Below are 19,246 nucleotides of genomic sequence, written 5' to 3'. Positions count from 1 at the left end.
CTTTTATTTTGAAAACAAAATATTTTAAAATGTAAAGGGAAAGTTCTTTCTTCCGGATTAGTGGCTTTCACGCCGTTGCAGTAAACCGCAACACAAACTCTTTAGTCATTTCACAAGAAACGTAAGTATATATTAGTTACTTCGACTATCACTCCGTGCATATTATGCTTAGTGTATTTTTCAGCTGCTAACATGTCTCTACTTTTGCTGTGGTTGCAAAGAGTTGCAGACAAAAGAAACCGGCTAACAACTAGCGTTAGCTAGGCATTGTGGGTCAAGCCTCCTTGTACTTGTGGCCTCTGTTTTACTAACTGGTTCTTTGTCCCTTTGAACAGTTCGGTGTGTGTGGGGGATTGGCACCTTGTTAGCCAATTAGCTAACTAATGTAACTAGCTGTATAGATGGCTAGTAAATGAATGCATACAGTACTATTGAATTGTTTCATTGTTAAACATGTATATTTAACAATCTTATAGGAATTATAGTTTCAAGTTTGTCACGTGCAAAATTACAGTGAAATGCCTTGTTAACGTTAGTTCCAAACCCAACAATGTAGTAATCAATATCCCGACTCTTGAGTGAAAAGTTACTATTTTAATGGCTCAAACAATTATTTGACAAGGACCGTTGAATGTCAACTGAGTATAACATTTCTTCATTGGGCAAGGTTTAAGGCTACACTGTAAAACCTTTGTTCTCACGCACAGCCTTGAGGACTGACTTGCATGTGACTAGGCTTGGTATTGGCAAGTTGATCCTGCAGCATTGTACAGCACTGCAGTAGAATTAAGATCAGTGTAAAAAAACTTGGCGCTTTCAGCATTTTTTAGTTGAGAGGCTCCTGGACCATAGCCTACTAGACTCCACCCTATTTGCTTTGCCATATTGAGACGAAGTTCCACACTGTATTGACAAACTGTTGATTGACTTTGCTGGGTCGTTTGTCTTTCCCAGTGAGCTGTCATTGTCACCATCATGTCATCTGGAAACGCTAAGATAGGCCAGCCGGCCCCACAGTTCAAAGCCACTGCTGTGGTGGACGGACAGTTCAAAGATATCCAGCTGTCTGACTACATGGGTAAGGCTTTTATGATTTTCTCTAAATGACAATTTTATTGGCAGGTCAGTCGTATACAGGTTACCATCTAACAATAAAGTTGCCGAAACATCAGAATGTTACCATGGTTACTCCATGGATATCAGTCTGAAAGAAGCTGATGTAAAGAGAGGCAGTAGTCTCTACAAGCCAGAATGTTGTATACAATTATATTTGAGGTTACTTTACTGGTTGTACTTGCTGTTGGTACCTTTGGCAGTAGGAGGAGGACTATCTTTCGGCGCCGGTAGGTCCAAATGTAACCGAAAGTAGTCGACCACAGCACATTCACTCGCAATCATCTGGCAGTGTGTTCCGTTTGCTTAGGTTAGACTCGGCCATATTGTGCAAGTGTTTCTCACGTGCGAATTGCGTCAGTATTGAAATTAAAAATCGGAGGTAAAACAGTTATACAGACCAGTGTGCTGAAAGTCGGGTTAATAACACTACTCTGGATATTTTGTCTAAACTTGAGTAGCTGAATGACAAACCGCACAGACAACAGGTAGAGCAAGTTTAAAATGTCATTTTATTCAACATTCTGGCATGAAATGATCATTTACACATTTTTACACAAGTCACAGGCTGTATATACCAGTTAATTTGTTTACAGCCTGATTAATCAGACTAACTACGAAGCTAAGGGTCTTAATTGTCTTTAACAACCATGCAGAACTACTCATGACGCCAGTTTTAACAAGGCCAGTCAGCCATGTAAGTGCAGGGTACAGAATAGTTAATATTCTGACTGGCTAGAATGTAACTGTCTTATATGTCACCTTCCAGGATGCAAGTACTTCTCTTCAAAACAATAGGCTATAGAGTAGTATGTACACGACTGGCACCCAGAGCCAAATCCGCTGCTCGGCGTTATTGCTCTCCCAAGAGACTAGACCAACATGTACCCAAACACACACACTTCTGACTCCTCTCCTGCGTGTGTCCCCTCCAGGGAAGTACGTGGTGTTCTTCTTCTACCCGCTGGACTTCACTTTCGTGTGCCCCACTGAGATTGTGGGTTTCAGCGACCAGGCCGAGGAGTTCCGCAAGATCGGCTGTGAGGTCATCGGCGCCTCTACAGACTCTCACTTCAGCCACCTGGCCTGGTAAGAACTGGTTTAGACTTTTGAGCATTGAGTTGTTTTAGTCATTTCTGTTGATGGGAACTTAAAGGCATGGAGACATACAGTAGAGTTGAATATTCCTGCACCTCGATCAGAACGGTCAAGAGGCTGACCTATTTCAACTGATAACAAATCTCTGTGCATTTCTCTGTCAGTGTAAAATGCTTTCCAGTTGTCCATCTGCCAATTGTAAAAAATGTAAACAGGCGTTTGAATACACTCCCATGCTCTGGCTATCTCGTCTCTGCCTGCTATACTGCCTAGTGGTGATAAGTGCCATAGCTCTTAGAAGAACTAACGGTCACTGGACTCAATCCAACAATAGTTTTAGAATCTTCCCTCTGTAGTTTACATTTGCATGAATTGTTAATTTACTTTGACTATTACTGTGAATGTCAGCATTCAGAATTCTTAATTTGACTTTCTGTTACTATGTGATGCTCACTACATACTTAATGAAGCGTAAACACGGGCTGTATTTGAGTTTGACATCATCGTGCCCTTTCCCTCTCCCTCTCTATAGGATCAACACCCCCAGGAAGCAGGGTGGTTTGGGACCAATGAACATCCCCCTTGTGGCTGACCTCACCCAGTCTATCTCCAGAGACTACGGAGTGCTGAAGGAGGACCAGGGCATCGCTTACAGGTCAGTTATTTACGACACTGCCGTCAGTAGTGCATGTGAAACCTCTGTATACAAGGTGCCATTTGAAATTTACATTTAAGTCATTTAGCAGACGCTCTTATCCAGAGCGACTTACAAATTGGTGCATTCACCTTATGATATCCAGTGGAACAACCACTTTACAATAGTGCATTTAAATCTTTTTAGGGGGGGGGGGGGTAGAAGGATGACTTTATCCTATCCCAGGTATTCCTTAAATAGGTGGGGTTTCAGGTGTCTCCGGAAGGTGGTGATTGACTCCGCTGTCCTGGCGTCGTGAGGGAGCTTGTTCCACCATAGGGGTGCCAGAGCAGCGAACAGTTTTGACTGGGCTGAGTGGGAACTGTGCTTCCTCAGAGGTAGGGAGGCCAGCAGGCCAGAGGTGGATGAGCGCAGTGCCCTCGTTTGGGTGTAGGGACTGATCAGAGCCTGAAGGTACGGAGGTGCCGTTCCCCTCACGGCTCCGTAGGCAAGCACCATGGTCTTGTAGCGGATGCGAGCTTCAACTGGAAGCCAGTGGAGAGAGCGGAGGAGCGGGGTGACGTGAGAGAACTTGGGAAGGTTGAACACCAGACGGGCTGCGGCGTTCTGGATGAGTTGTAGGGGTTTAATGGCACAGGCAGGGAGCCCAGCCAACAGCGAGTTGCAGTAATCCAGACGGGAGATGACAAGTGCCTGGATTAGGACCTGCGCCGCTTCCTGTGTGATGCAGGGTCGTACTCTGCGAACGTTGTAGAGCATGAACCTACAGGATCGGGTTACCGCCTTGATGTTAGTGGAGAACGACAGGGTGTTGTCCAGGGTCACGCCAAGGTTCTTAGCACTCTGGGAGGAGGACACAATGGAGTTGTCAACTGTGATGGCGAGATCATGGAACGGGCAGTCCTTCCCCGGGAGGAAAAGCAGCTCCGTCTTGCCGAGGTTCAGCTTGAGGTGGTGATCCGTCATCCACACTGATATGTCTGCCAGACATGCAGAGATGTGATTCGCCACCTGGTTATCAGAAGGGGGAAAGGAGAAGATTAATTGTGTCGTCTGCATAGCAATGATAGGAGAGACCATGTGAGGATATGACAGAGCCAAGTGACTTGGTGTATAGCGAGAATAGGAGAGGGCCTAGAACAGAGCCCTGGGGGACACCAGTGGTGAGAGCACGTGGTGCGGAGACAGATTCTCGCCACGCCACCTGGTAGGAGCGACCTGTCAGGTAGGACGAAATCCAAGCATGGGCCGCGCCGGAGATGCCCAACTCGGAGAGGGTGAAGAGGAGGATCTGGTGGTTCACATTATCAAAGGCAGCAGATGGGTCTAAAAGGATGAGAGCAGAGGAGAGAGAGTTAGCAGTGTGGAGAGCCTCTGTGACACAGAGAAGAGCAGTCTCAGTTGAATGACCAGTCTTGAAACCTGACTGATTTGCATCAAGAAGGTCATTCTGAGAGAGATGGCAAGAGAGCTGGCCAAGGACGGCACGCTCAAGAGTTTTGGAGAGAAAAGAAAGAGGGGAAACTGGTCTGTAGTTGTTGACATCGGAGGGATCGAGTGTAGGTTTTTTGAGAAGGGTGCAACTCTCGCTCTCTTGAGGACGGATGGGACGTATCCAGCGGTCAGGGATGAGTTGATGAACGAGGTGAGATAAGGAAGAAGGTCTCCGGAAATGGTCTGGAGGAGGGGATAGGGTCAAGCGGGCAGGTTGTTGGGCGGCCGGCCATCACAAGTCGCAAGATTTCATCTGGAGAGAGGGGAGAAAGAGGTCAGAGCATAGGGTAGGGCAATGTGAGCAGGACCAGTGGTAGAAAGTGGACCAGCGGTGTCGTTTGACTTAACAAACGAGGAGCGGATGTCGTCCACCTTCTTTTCAAAATGGTTGACGAAGTCATCCACAGAGAGGGAGGAGGGTGGGGGAGGAGGATTCAGGAGGGAGGAGAAGGTGGCAAAGAGCTTCCAAGGGTTAGAGGCAGATGCTTGGAATTTAGAGTGGTAGAAAGTGGCTTTAGCAGCAGAAACAGAAGAGGAAAATGTAGAGAGGAGGGAGTGAAAGGATGCCAGGTCCGCAGGGAGGCGAGTTTTCCTCCATTTCCGCTCGGCTGCCCGGAGCCCTGTTCTGTGAGCTCGCAATGAGTCGTTGAGCCACGCAGCAGGAGGGGAGGACCGAGCCGGCCTGGAGGATAGGGGACAGAGAAAATCAAAGGATGCAGAAAGGGAGGAGAGGAGGGTTGAGGAGGCAGAATCAGGAGATGGGTTGGAGAAGGTTTGAGCAGAGGGAAGAGATGATAGGATGGAAGAGGCGAGAGTAGCGGGAGAGAGAGCAACGGTTGCGACGACTTGGAGGGGAGTTGCAATGAGATTAGTGGAAGAACAGCATCTAGTAAAGATGAGGTCAAGCGCATTGCCTGCCTTGTGAGTAGGGGGGGAAGGTGAGAGGGTGAGGTCAAAAGAGAAGAGGAGTGGAAAGGAGGCAGAGAGGAATGAGTCAAAGGTAGACGTGGGGAGGTTAAAGTCACCCAGAACTGTGAGGTGAGCCATCCATTTAGTGTGCACTTGCAAGGTTGTTAAATGTATGTGTGCTTAATTTTGCATTTGATTCACTTTCATCTTCGGAACTTTTTGATTTGACTCTTGTATTGTATATTGATTTAAGCATGTAGTCTCGGATGCCCCATGTGGCCTTCTGACCCTCTTTAACTGTCTGCTTCCTCTCTCCCGCACTCTCTCTCAGGGGTCTGTTTGTGATTGACGACAAGGGCATCCTGAGGCAGATCACCATCAACGACCTGCCAGTGGGCCGCTCTGTGGACGAGACCCTGCGTCTGGTGCAGGCCTTCCAGCACACAGACAAATACGGAGAGGGTAAGCGATTAGCAGGTTTTACATGTTTTTGCTTCCAACTTCTTACTTCAAGAACCAGCACAGGGCTCTACAGTGGGACCACTTTACTTGCATATGCTGTAAAATATTTACCTGTGCGACCTGGAATTTTTTTCCCCCCTACATTTTTTGACACGTGTGCTCCTTCTAAAAAAATATATATATTTTAATAAAAAGTATGTGTAGAGCCCTGCAGCATCTGGATCTAGTCTCATTGCTATGCACACAGGACACTTCCAACACCATTTTTTTTTTTTTTTTTTTTTTTTTTTTTTTTTGGCATGAAGTGATTCAGTTAACAGAGCAAGCCATCATTTTCTCTTTACAACACTTAATACCATTTCATTAGTCTCTTTTTATATGGGAGCTCACTTTCAAACATGTGGAATGTGTTTGGGAAACATGGAATTTTTACCATTGGTTAAGAATTGTTGGAATATTCCATGTCAGTGTGACTCATCCTGGGCTTGTCCCTCTCTTCCTGTGATAGTGTGTCCCGCTGGCTGGAAGCCAGGCAGTGACACCATCGTCCCCGACATCCAGAAGAGCAAAGAGTTCTTCTCCAAACAGTGACAACACAACCTCATCCTGTGTCCAAAATGGCACCCTATATAGTGCATATGGACCCCGGTCAAAAGTAGTGCACTTTATTGTGAATAGGGTGCCATTTCCGACCCATGCTCAGTCTCTCCTGAGATGTCCTAGCACTTACCTTAAGATGGGAAGTCCTCCCTTCAGTAGCACTCTTGGTGTCCAACCCACACTTACACATCTTAAATTTTAAAGAACTTGTTAGACTTCCACTCTTCTTTCTTGACATTGTTACAAAATCTTGTATCTGTATGATAAATAAGCTACTGGTGGAAAGTTTATTCTAGTCCCATGCACTGAAAGTGTTTATTGTTCTCTTCTCAAGAGTTAAAAAATAAATAAAAAAATAAAAAGCATTGAATATTTTGTACCTCAGTTGTTAACTACTCAGTCTACTGTCACGGGATATTAATAACAAATGGGGAAAACAATGATTTTACATGTTGGAAGTGTTTTGTCTGAAAAATTAAACTGTGGAGGTTGGTTGTTGTCATGTGTGAAATTTAGTTTTGACCACTAGGTGGAGCTCTATCGCCACTTTGACAGATTCTCTAAGTCCGTCGACAGATCTGCTTCAACAATGGTAGGTGGTGCTCTAATAAAAATTGTGTAATGTGGAGAATTCCCAGCGCAGTCTTAATCAGTAGGATATCCTGCACCCTAGATTGGGTTCCTTGAAGCCGGCTACGTTATAAAAGCACTGTCATCAGATGACACCTTTTGTATAAAGTTGATGTTAATAAGGCTGTCCTAGTTGGTCTCCAAATAAATGCAGAGAACCTACGGCTCTCTGCATCCAACCTCTACCCTGCCTTCCCTAGATCATTGGTTAGCTGGTCAGAGAACATGTACTAGGGCCTAGCTCTAGTTTAGATCTGTAATATGGATGTCTTCCTTTGGATGGCGTTGAATCAAGATACCTTTGTTCGAGCTCTGCTGATATCAATGATTTGGTCTACAATAGTCCTACACGTTTCCTGTTTATAACTTATTGGCAATGCTATTTGCTTAGTTTACATCACACTTTGAATGTTCAGAGACCTGTACAAGATTACTCCCACGTAGCCTACCAATGTTTAGTTTCCCTTCGCACATCAAAGAACATCGTTTGCGTTGCTGGAAACCCATGTATTTGACCCATGTATTTTAATCTCGACATTATTTTCGCATAGGGTTGTTTTGGGAACTTGAACGCTGCGGTGGCTGACTAGGGAAACTCCCCCCCATCTTTAAAAGCTTGCCATTGACAAACGTCTCTTGGTTTAGTAGTAAGGTCTCTCGAAAACGCGCCGCTCTACTGACGGGCAATGTAGGTGGGGGTTCACGGAAATCTTCCCCCTGCTGTGACGTGTAATTCCAAAAAAGTACCATATTTGGCAATACGTATGTACGTCAGAGAGGGCAAACAACACAACGCGGGCACGTCTCGTACGTCAAGCCCCGTTTCTGTGTTGGTTGATTAAAAACAGAAACCGTACCTGATAATTTACTGGTTAGCGTGGGAAATGTATGTAATTATGTATCCATGTAAACAACACACCTACTTATATAATGTTAACACTAAAGCTTGTCATGAACACTATAGCTGACATGTAATATATAGGCCTAGGCTATATCTAATTCATAGGCCTACAGCGTTCGTTGGTTTGAGAAATGTCAATGTAGTTGTGTAGAAAGAATACAATGTAAAATAGACGAGGGTCAATTTTAAGATTTTACTTAAATATATACTGTACAAGTAAAAAAGACAGTGAGGATCAACCTGACTTAAAACAATAACTTATAAATGGAATGCATTTCACAAATGACAGTTCAAATGAATAAAAAAAACAAATGTAAACAGGCAAAGCCATAACTAGGGGACACTTTATATAACTTGTTCAGAATGCCCCGAGTGTTATTAGTCTTATTATTGTGCACGCGGTTTCCCATGTCCATCATAGCCTGGAAACCAATAAACAATGCAAAAAAAACAACCAACTTTTGAATATTTTCAACATGAAAACACATAAATGGTAGTTCACTCAATTGCTGTCCCAACAGTGCAGTAAGTTCTGATTGCTTTAACAAAGGAAAACAAATGTATTCCCTATTATTGTCCAGTGTTTATTTTATAGTCCATCGTTTTATTGTTTTCAAAACGACTTGATCTTGGATGTCAACATGAGTTGACAGCCAGAACTGACGTGTGTCATAACTTTCTGTTTGAGTTGAGCTACCTGCTCGCGCAGGACGGAAGCTGTGCTGGAGAGCCCGGCGTTGTCTGTCTTCAGAATCTTCACCTTGTCCTCCAAGCGCGAGATGCGCTCCAGCTTGCGCTTCCGGCACTTGGTGGCTGCCAGGCGGTTCCTTAGCCTCTTGCGCTCGGCCTTGATGCGCTCCTGGTTTTCCATGTCGATTGGGGACATGCCGCAAGCTGACTCGTCGTCGCTGCTCTGCATGTCTGGAACGGTCTGGGGCTCCTCTTTCAGCCCCGAATATCGCTGTGCGTGTAGGCCTGCTCCTGCTAGCGAGTGCTGGAAGTGGTGGGATGGGTGCGCCGCGGGTTGGTGGTGCTGGTACTGGTGGTGAGGCAGGTAGCTGATGGTGGTGGAGGGGTAGCTGCTGGTTGCAGGTGTGAGGTTAGTGTGAGGGCCACAGCTGTTCAGGGTGGTGTACTCCAGGTGCTCCGGCTGCATGGAGGAACCAAACACGGTGGAGGCCACAGTGCACGTGGAGACTCCACCGGTTCCGATGGACACGTTCGGTGGCGGCATCTGGTTCATCTTGTGGAGGTCGTCCAGAGCTTTAACGAACCCGTCCGCGAAGCCCTCTTGTTCCTCTGTGATTCCCCTACTGTAGAAGTACTGCCCAGGGGTCGGTGTGGTAGTGATGACACCGTTGCTGTTCTGGATGATCAATCGCTCCAGTTCAGGAGAGGCGAGCTTCAGCGAGCCGACTTCTGATGCGCCCCCGGTCGGATAGAATTCACTCTCGTTGCGCAGCTGAGCCTTGAGGCTTTGGTTCCGATAGTTCTCGGCGAAGTTCAAGTTCATGTTCTGCTTGAGGAGCTTGTAGTCGTGCAGGGCAGCGCCTGAATGACCATAAGCAGAAAGAAACGAGTCGTCATGATAGAAAGGCTGTTCCATTATTGTGGACATTATTCAAATATTGCTGGAATTCTTCAGTGTAGTAGCTGAATTTATAAGTCCAAAAAAGGGCAAGCCCTCTCGAGTGTCTTTTCAGCAACCAAACGTTTCCGCAGAAGGTATATTATAATCAAGCCCAAAGTTATCAATGTAGAACAGAGCAAAACTTCCAAAATAGTGGAACTGTACTGTACCGAGTCAATAGTCGTCGGGTTTTTTTTCTTGACAGTTGTATTCAAACTGATGTCCGGTGACTAATTATTGGATTCCACACAGTCTTTCGTCCCGTTGATATTTCTTTGCGAACTGGAACGTTAGTTGTTTTCTCGCTGGTTTAAACTCGTGTTCTACCAGTGTTCATGCGATACAGGCAATTTATACACTTTATAGTGCAAGAAACGCACCGATTGGCCAGCCCTTGTTCCACGCCCTGAAACGTCAGATGCTCGATGACGTTGTTGCCAGGAACTGCTGAGATAAACAAGACTTGAGAGAGGAAAGTGATAGGCTTCGTAAATGATTTTATACATCTATCTGGGTTAAATGGTAGTGTTATTTGCGTCGAACCTCCACTTTCGGACTCATTTTGACTTCATATATTGATGTGGATATCTTTATAACACCGTTATGAAAGGGGCATTGCCAGTTGGATATAATATTATATTTATACATTTGAGTACTCTACATGTATTGATAGGCTACATGTATTTTGTGCCTATTAGGGTCCATATCAGAAAATATCACTGACACATTTAGCTGATTGAAGATTGCCTTACAATTACATCAGCTTGGGTCATTTACCTAAGAAAACTATAGGTCTTGAAAACTTGTTGAACAGTAGCCAAATACCCCTTCCCATCGCCTTGTATCCACACAGTGTTCAATAGTGTTCGATTGATAAGGCGCAAGGCTGAGTCATGGCAACGAAATTGATAGCAAGTCCATATTTGGTTGTCCTGGCGCATCAGTTCCTGCTCGGTGTGAAAAGCGGGAAGCCACTCCCAGGTTGGACCGCTTCCAGGAGCAGGCCTCCGGGCGAGAAGAGGCGGAGTAGCGGTACTATACTCCGAGTAGAGCAGAGGGAAGGTGGGATGTGGAGGAGAGCAGAGGCTAGAGTGGCAAGGTAGTGCGATATGTCCAGAATAGTTTATTCAAAACAAGAATAAGACTGGCACCATCACGATCACATGTGAAAAAGTGGTTGTGGCCCACATAGGCCAGTAGGCCTATTATTTCTCAAGTATTGGAGTCTTTCCTTCTCATTTTACGCATGGTGACGCCAGCCAAATGGTTATGAATTTATTATGGAGTGGAAAAGTAGTTATGTCCAGAATATTCAAATCAGAAGAATTGCTGACACCATAACGATGAAACCTGAAATAAAGTGGTTTGGGATGCTTTTTATTCTTACAATCAACCATTTTGAGTCTTTATTTTTCCCTTTTACACAGAGACAGAGGCCAAGCAGCTTTATTTTATTTTGTATTAATTGCTGTAAGTATCACGATGACACTTTGTGTGGTTTAGGCTTTTTTTGTATACATATACCTTTGGTATTTTACGCATGGAAAGGCCACGCCAGACTTTTAAATGTATTATAATATTAGCTGACAAACAGCTATTATTTGGCCTCAGGTAGAGTTTTACCTTGAGAAACCATGGTAGCAACAAAACAACAGAGCAGGAGACCCCTCTATCCGAACACCTGTTTTTGGTTCGAGGAGAAAGACGTCTCTGTCTCCTGAGTATGGTAATGAGGTCTGAATCATTCTCTCATCCAGAATAGAAGAACGGTCGAATCGAAAGATGCAGGCATCCGCCCACGCGCCCCTAGTTCTCCAAGTTCTATCTCCGTGTTCGACTCGTCCCAACCTTCCACCCATATCCTCAGGTGGAGTAGCAGTCTACCATGTTGTCTATACCTGTATGCCCATCAGGGGAACAGAACGTTTTCTGGCAGTAACTCTTAAAACACTTCCATTGTAATTTCCTTCAAGCCGTAAATACTGTTTTTTATTATTTTATTTATTTTTTACAATCAGATTTTTGGCAGCCAGCAACAACCAAATGTGCTCAGTACGAATGTTTTAATATAATTTCACTCTTTCTGTGTACTCAGTTTTGGTATGACAATTTCTCATATGCCAAGAAATATGACATATGTCAATTACGCACTGACAAATTTCCCGACAACAATTTGACCACAGACCTTGCAATGTATAGATAAGATAGCTTAAGTAGAAAATACTTAGAGCCCATAATCGATGACTTACTTGTATTATGATTGGTTCAGTGCGTCCTCTAAGATATTATGAATTTATTATGGACCATAAAGTGATGAGTAATTAGAAAGAAAGAAAAAAGCTTTTCCCCATGAGAAATGTTTTCATAAATATCTCCATTGATTATCTTTCTCAAGCCAATGCTGACTCTTAATATTTTTCTTTATGGGAACTAATACTCGGCCTTAGTGGTTGTCAGCCCATGGGTCCAGCCCCTAGGACATGTCAATTAGAGGTCACCCCTACACACATACCCCTACACATGAAACATTGACCTTATTTACATCTGCCTTTCTTCTCCCCGGTCAGTGAGTAACTTCAGAGGAACAGCATGATGCATAGCGACTCCTTCTTTGACTTCTTGCTCTTTTCTCCACATCCCCTTCTCAATATGCATTGGGGGAGAAGGTTAGAGGGGAGTGAACTTGGATCCTCTCCTCCAATGTGGTTCGAGAAGGAGATGAGAATGTGAGGAATGAAGAAAATATGAATTGAGAAAGAGCCAGTCCCCACAGCAGTGGTCTACTCTTGACTTGAGAGAGGTCACTGACCAGTCTGACCTCATTCATTAAAAGGTCAAGAAGATTGTCAAAAATCAATAAGGATCTTGTTCATTGTGGGCCTATGATCTGTGACATGGTGTGCCATTTTTTTGGGGGGGGGGGGGGGTCCTACTTAGTGAGTGGTTATTACTAAGTAATTACTCACTGTAGTTATAGGCTTAATAATGACAGAGTGAGTTGTGGAGTGATCACAGAAGTGCACTGTTTCCGGTTTATTAAGATAGACATGGATACTTGTTTTGCTTCCGTTGACTCAAAAATGTATTCAATATTTCATTAGAAAACAGGTATTTTCAGCACTTTATTTTGAGACAAGATTTCTCCTGAACACAAATAGAATACCCTTCTTTCCCCCTTTCTCTCTCTTTCTCTCACACTCATCACATGCATAAGCACACAGACTCACTTGAGCCCATACTCTCTCTCTCTCACACAGACATACACACATCACATGCATGCCCAAGCACACACACAGTTCACAGCTCATACAGGCAATTTCGTCATTTTTGTTGAGTGAGGGTAATTTAGGATGACAGATTTCATTTGCTTTCTGAGGAAGGTGAAAGATGGGAAGCAAAATGCGGGAGAAAAAGACAGTAAAACCATAGAGCCCCGTGGTGTTAATCACTCACGGTGGTGAGCATGATGCAGGCGTGTGTGTGAGCATGCATGAGGCCTGTGGCAGAGCTGTAGGAAAAGAGGGGCACTTAAACCTGGTCACTCACTATTGGGCCCAAACATCACTGGGCCCAAACATCACTGGGCCCAAACATCACTGCCCTGCCATGGGTGTTACTGTAGCACTCTGCTCTGGGCTGGGCGGAAGGGCTGGAGAGAGGGAGAGAGAGAGAGAGAGATGGAGTGAGGGAAGGATATTGTATGAGAATGGAAGGAGAGTGGTAAGGTCAGGCAAGGCTTTGAAAGAGAATGAGGAAAGGATGCAGCATGCAGCATGCTTAGGCAGGCTAGCCTAGCTAAGTGTGTGTTCGTTAATTCGCTCTGGCTATCTACTCCGATTTCAGAGCACTGTCGTCTGAGTGTGCCAGAGTGCAGAATAACTGACGAATTTACGAACGCTCAACACCCGTTAATATGGCCGGTGTCAGTAAATGTCGGCAAAAAGAAGCGTAATTAAATTGTTGCCAGCAGCACAGTTACAGTCACCAACGCTCTGGATAACATGATGAAAACAGCATAACCAGCTCTGCTAGGGTGAGTAAAATGGTCAGAGTGAGGTGTTCTCTCATTGTGTCAGGAAGTAGTTAGTTAGCTTGGGTACTTGACTGCCGTGGTGAGGTCAGAACGCTCGGATCAACCCTACTCCTCGGCCAGAGCATCCAGTGTACGTTCCGAGAGCGAAACGCTCTGAATTTACGAACGGAGTATCTGACATCGCTCTAAATTTATGAACGCCCAGAGCGCACTCTGGCACTCCAGAATGAAATTACGAACACACCCTAAATGGGGTGACTATAGACAGTACAGACAGTACAGTATGGGGGGCAGAGATAACGTTTGTTTGGCTGCTATTGCCTGAGCAGAGATGAGGTGATGACTTTTAAGGAATGAAAAATAATAAAGTCATCAAATAAAAACGGTGTATTGTAAATAAACAACTGAAATATTGTATTATTTAATAATCATTTAGTTGTTTACTATTGATATCTTACCCAATGTGGACCTGACAGAGACAATGGAATATTTTACATGTTTTGGCAATTGCATGTTCACCATTCTTGGCTTTGGAATGTCCATTAAAAAGCTCTAAAATCATTTAGAGTAGTTTAATAATGCATTTGATGTTCTTTTTTTTTATCGGAACCGACCTCAAAGCACACTAATCACTCAGCACTACCTTGATGACAAGACAGAGAGATTGATGGTTAAGTGTTAATCATTCTCTCACGGTAAACGGCTTGGCAATAGAAAGAGGCATGTATGTTAAGATCAATTTGATTGTGAGTCACAGAATTTGTGGGTGAAAGAAACTCATCTGAAATCCCGCTCGGCCTTTCTTTTTCAGTAAGAGCTCTGCACGGAGGTGTATCCTATGCGTGCCATCACTAACAGTATCGTCTCCATTCTGCCATCATGTACTGTAAACCAAATCTACGTGTTTGTGTTCTCTGTCCGTTGTATGTCATTAGTTCGCTTACTCCAAAGTTGAGTCCTCAGTTAGTAAAGGACAAAACAATAAAGCTGCCAGAAGGAACATGATGTCTATTTGGCCTTCACAACGATGACTGTTTTTTTTTTACTTCCCTCCATCCCTCCCTTCTCTTATGCCCCCAGTTCCTCCATCCCTCCATCTCTCCTTCCTCCTATGCCCATAGTTCCGAACTTCCCCCTTCACAATGACTATTTATACTTCCTCTTTCTCTTCCTCCCTCCTCTTTTGCCCCCGGTTCACCCTGAGTCAGGCCCTTACCGAACACTTAACACTGGCCATCGCAGTTAAATGAACCAGAACACATCTCATCTACTCCCCACTACATGTATTTTTCTCAGGCAAGGTCTTCTCTGCTCCATGCGCAGTGAACCAGAAACGGCCTGGAAGGTACGGTGAGTCAGGTATGGCACTGTCCCCGCGAGGACAACAGCGGAAAACTCGCTCACTTCCCTGACCCAGCAAATGAAGGCAGAGGACAGTGGTTAGTCAAGGGGCTATTCAGTCAGCCTTGTGCGTGGGGGTCACTAACTATAATTAGATACTTTTTTTTATTTTGTATTATTTTCCACACCCCATTCGACCCCTCCCTCTTCCTTTTGTCAATCCCCCTTTTCCATCTGTCGTCGTTATCTGTCTGCCCGTGGGAAAATTAGATTTAGTGTATGTAATCGTTTTAATGAAGGGAATGCAGCGTTGCGGTTGAATCTGCATATCCTCGTTCCATAGCTCCCAGAGAAGTGCTAAGGAGCCTTGTAGCAGTGAGAGACCTTTAGCACAAGACAGGAGGAGGCCAAATGAGCAGCGCAGAGCGCAGCAGGGAAAAGACGGTCTGCCCAAACTGTCCCCTCAGGCCCAGGGGCTGACGCGATACATATGGAGCTGTCCTTCCTCTTCCATCTCCTTAACTGTCGCTCTGCCAGTCTGTAAAAAGGCGAACGGTAGTATGTTCGTATAAGTACAGGATTTATCATTTGATTTAATTCATGCTAATTTAATTTAATTGAGTTGCCATTGTGTTTTTCATAAAGAGATGATGCGTTTTCGATTGCTGTGTAAGGAATATCGAGGCAGAGTGGAGACTACAATGTTTTTTTTTTCTCGCACATTTAGAATTACCTTTCATTACATTTTTTAACCCTGACCTTTACAAAGGTCTAAAACAGGTTATTCCAGAGTTCAAACAACTCATCCTACATTAAATTGGTTTGTGAGCACCATTTGTTTGAGACCCCTGCTGTAAAGTGAAAAGCACCATGAATTTCTCAACTCTTCCATTCTAACAGTTAAACAGGGTTTATCATTGGTCTGCTAGGGCACAATGTCAAGGTGGTATCTACAGAGGGTTATAGAGGTCACGGGTTGCCATGGAGATGTCCGTGACCTCAAGGATAAGGGGGGGTACATTATGAAGGGGTCATGGCCGGGTCAGGGGAGGTGATGTCATACCTAACGCAGAGCAGAGAGAGTGAATGATGGAGAGATGTGAGTAAGTGGTAACTCCCACTCCACTCCAAACACACCAAAACAATGCTCATCACAGTCATGCTACCTTAAACATCTACTGTTTTAAAGTGTTGTAGAGTGACTCATGGAATGTTGGTCCACATGATGTTCTTGGCCAACTGCCAGTCATAGAGTAATGGTAGCCTAGTATCAATTTCTGCATGTAGGCTTACAACTGTATTTACAGGTACATCATTCTAGATGCATTTGTTTCAAGTGTATAGGAAGTTAGGAACTGCTTTTAGTTTGTTCGTTTTTTTTTGTAGTACCCTAGTGTGTTACCCTACTGTGTGCTTTCAGAAAGTATTCATACCCCTTGACTTATTACACATTTTGTTGTTACTGCCTGAATTCAAAATGGATTAAACATATTTTTTCCTCACCCATCTACACACAATACCCCATAATGACAAAGTGAAAATATGTTTTTTTAAATTTTCGCTAATTTATTGAAAATGAAATACAGAAATGTGTCGTTTAGAAGTATTCCCACCTGAGTCAATACTTTGTAGAAGCACCTTTGGCAGCAATTTATAGCTTTGAGTCATCTTGCGTATCAGCTTTTCACATCTGTATTTGGGTATTTTCTCCTATTCTTCCTTGCAGATTCTCTTGGTGGTGAACAGCAATCTTCATGTCTTTCCACAGATTTTCAATGGGATTCAAGTCTGAGCTTTAGCTGGGCCACTCAAGGACTTTCACATTCTTGTTCTGAAGCCATTCCAATGTTGCTTTGGCTGTATGCTCATTGTCATTGTCCTGTTGGAATGCAAATCTTAGCCCCAGTCTGTCGTTAGCACTCTGAAGCAGGTTCTCATCAAGGATTTGCTTGTATTTGGCTCCATTCATTGTTCCCTCTATCCTTACCAGTCTCCCAATCCCTACTGCTGAAAAGCATCCTCATAGCACAATGCTGCCACCACCATGCTTCACGGTAGGGATGGTGTTCGGCGGGTGATGACCTGTGCCTGGTTTACTCCAGACAGCACTTTGCATTCAGGCCGAAGAGTTCCATATTTGTCTCATCAGACCACAGAATCTTTTTCCTTATGATCTCAGTCTTTCACTTGCCTTTTAGCAAACTCCAGGAATGCTTTCATGTGCCTTTTTGTCAGGAGTGGCTTCTGTCTGTCCTCTCTCCCATAAAGCCCAGATTGGTAAAGTGCTGTAGAGACTTTTTCCATTTCTCACTGACGGAGACCATTGTGCTCTCGGAAACTTTCAACACTCTAGAAATAGTTTTATACCCTTCCTCAGATATGTGCTTCATTACAATTCTATCTTGGAGATCTACAGATAGTTCCTTGGACTTCATGATATAGTTTCTGCTCTTACATGCACTGTCAACACTGGGACCTTATATAGACAGGTGTGTTTCTTTCTAAATCATGTCCAAACAATTGAATTGGCCACAGGTGGATTCCAATCAAGTTGTAGTGATGTTTCAACGATGATCAAAGGATAAAAAAATGATTTCACCATTATTTAACCAGGTAGGCTAGTTGAAAACAAGTTCTCATTTACAACTGCGACCTGGCCAAGTGTCACGCCCTGACCGTAGAGAGCCTTTTTATTTCTCTATTTGGTTAGGTCAGGGTGTGATTTGGGTGGGCATTCTAGATGATGTATATCTATGTTTGTATTTCTATGTTGGCCTGATATGGTTCCCAATCAGAGGCAGATGTCTTTCGTTGTCTGATTGGGGATCATATTTAAGCAGCCTTTTCCCACTGGGTTTTTGTGGGATCTTGTTTTTGTATAGTTGCCTTTGTTTGTTATATTCTTTGTTGTTTTGGTTGTAAGTTTCACTATTAAAGAGAATGTGGGACTCTACACACGCTGCGCCTTGGTCTCATCCTTCGGACGAACTTGACAGAAGATCCCACCTCAACTGGACCAAGCAGCGTGCCCGGGAGGAGATGGCATCCTGGTCTTTGGAGGAGGTTGAGGAGAGAAAAGACTGGACTTGGGAGGAAGTATTGGAGAGATATGAAAGCCTGCCGGGGAAGCAGGTGGAGGCAGCGAGAGAGGAACGGCGACGAGATCGGGAGTCACGGCAACGACGAAGCCCGAGAGGCAGCTCCAAAATTGTTTTTGGGGGGGCACACGGGGAGATTGGCGGAGTCAGGATTTAGACCTGAGCCAACTCCCCGTGCTTACCGTGGGGAGCGTGTGACCGGTCAGGCACCGTGTTATGCGGTGCCTGACCGGAAAATGCGGGGAGCCAGCAACGAGCGCACAGGGCTGTGAATGCGCACTGGAGACAGTGCGCATTCACAGCCCTGTGCGCTCGTTGCTGGCTCCCCGCATTTTCCGGGCTAGGTTGGGCATTCAGCCAGGAAGGGTGGTGAATGCGCACTGGAGACAGTGCGCATTCACAGCCCTGTGCGCTCGTTGCTGGCTCCCCGCATTTTCCGGGCTAGGTTGGGCATTCAGCCAGGAAGGGTGGTGCCGGCTGAGTGCTCCTGGTCTCCAGTACGCCTCCTCGGTCCAGGTTATCCTGTGCCGGCTCTGTGCACGGTGTCTCCGGTGTGCCTTCACAGCCCAGTGCGTCCTGTGCCAGCGCCCCGCATTTGCCGGGCGAAAGTAAGCATCCAGTCAGGACGGGTTGTGCCAGCTCTACGCTCGAGACCTCCAGTGCACCTCCACGGCCCAGTATATCCTGTGCCTGCTCCACGCACCCGGCCTCCAGTGAGTTTCTCCAGCCTGGTAAGCCCTGTGCCTGCTCCACGCACCCGGCCTCCAGTGAGTTTCTCCAGCCTGGTAAGCCCTGTGCCTGCACCACGCACCCAGTCTCCAGTGCGTCTCTCCAGCCTGGTACGCCCTGTGGCAGCTCCACGCACCAGGCTGCCAGTACATCTCCTCAGTCCGGTAAAACCCGTTCCGGCTCCACGTACGAAGCCTCCAGTGATAATCCATGGCCCGGAGCCTCCAGTGATAATCTATGGCACGAAGCCTCCAGTGATGATCCATGGCCAGAGCCTCCAGTGATGATCCATGGCAAGATGCCTCCAGTGATGATCCATGGCGCGGAACCTGTAGTGACGATCCATGGCGCGGAGCCTCCGGCGACGGTCCCCGGTCCGGAGCCTCCGGCGACGGTCCGCTGTCCGGGCCTCCGGTGGCGGTCCACGGTCTGGAGCTTCCGGCGGCGATCCATGGTCTGGGTCCTCCGGCGACGATCCACGGTCCGGAGCTTTCGGCGACGACCCCCGAAAGAGAGTCGCCACCGAGGATGGCGGATCCGCGAGCAGAGCGGG

General features: G+C 45.5%; 2 protein-coding genes across 3 annotated transcripts; one reads left to right on the top strand and one right to left on the bottom strand.

Moving 5' to 3' along the window:
- The first annotated feature begins 26 nt into the window (after positions 1 to 26).
- Positions 27 to 6,823, top strand: LOC115147330 (peroxiredoxin-1). Its single transcript, XM_029689519.1, has 6 exons — positions 27 to 121; positions 955 to 1,078; positions 2,049 to 2,202; positions 2,744 to 2,866; positions 5,601 to 5,731; positions 6,240 to 6,823. Exons 2-6 carry the CDS (start codon positions 976 to 978, stop codon positions 6,320 to 6,322), a joined length of 594 nt encoding a protein of 197 aa, XP_029545379.1. The 5' UTR covers positions 27 to 121; positions 955 to 975; the 3' UTR covers positions 6,323 to 6,823.
- A 1,218-nt stretch (positions 6,824 to 8,041) lies between these two features.
- On the bottom strand, positions 8,042 to 9,837 carry LOC115147329 (transcription factor jun-B-like). 2 transcript variants are annotated; one of them, XM_029689518.1, is made up of 2 exons: positions 9,663 to 9,837; positions 8,042 to 9,413 (listed from the first exon to the last, which is right to left on the bottom strand). In XM_029689518.1, the coding sequence occupies exon 2, from the start codon at positions 9,373 to 9,375 to the stop codon at positions 8,476 to 8,478; it is 900 nt and encodes a 299-aa protein (XP_029545378.1). In that variant the 5' UTR covers positions 9,376 to 9,413; positions 9,663 to 9,837; the 3' UTR covers positions 8,042 to 8,475. The 2 variants fall into 2 exon arrangements, with proteins under 2 accessions (XP_029545378.1, XP_029545377.1); XM_029689517.1 differs by having other exon boundaries at positions 8,042 to 9,837.
- Positions 9,838 to 19,246: the final 9,409 nt, after the last annotated feature.

This window comes from Salmo trutta, chromosome 14, assembly GCF_901001165.1.
Source record: "Salmo trutta chromosome 14, fSalTru1.1, whole genome shotgun sequence".
Taxonomy (NCBI): Eukaryota; Metazoa; Chordata; class Actinopteri; order Salmoniformes; family Salmonidae; genus Salmo; species Salmo trutta.
Note: the sequence above shows the minus strand (reverse complement) of the source record. Positions and strands in the feature narration are given on the sequence as shown.

Coding starts and splice junctions, on each gene's coding strand:
- LOC115147329 (XM_029689517.1), bottom strand. CDS start 9,480: ATGTCCACAATAATGGAACAGCCTTTCTATCATGACGACTCGTTTCTT.
- LOC115147330 (XM_029689519.1), top strand. CDS start 976: ATGTCATCTGGAAACGCTAAGATAGGCCAGCCGGCCCCACAGTTCAAA. Junction 1,079..2,048: donor CCAGCTGTCTGACTACATGG/GTAAGGCTTTTA, acceptor TGTCCCCTCCAG/GGAAGTACGTGGTGTTCTTC. Junction 2,867..5,600: donor GACCAGGGCATCGCTTACAG/GTCAGTTATTTA, acceptor ACTCTCTCTCAG/GGGTCTGTTTGTGATTGACG.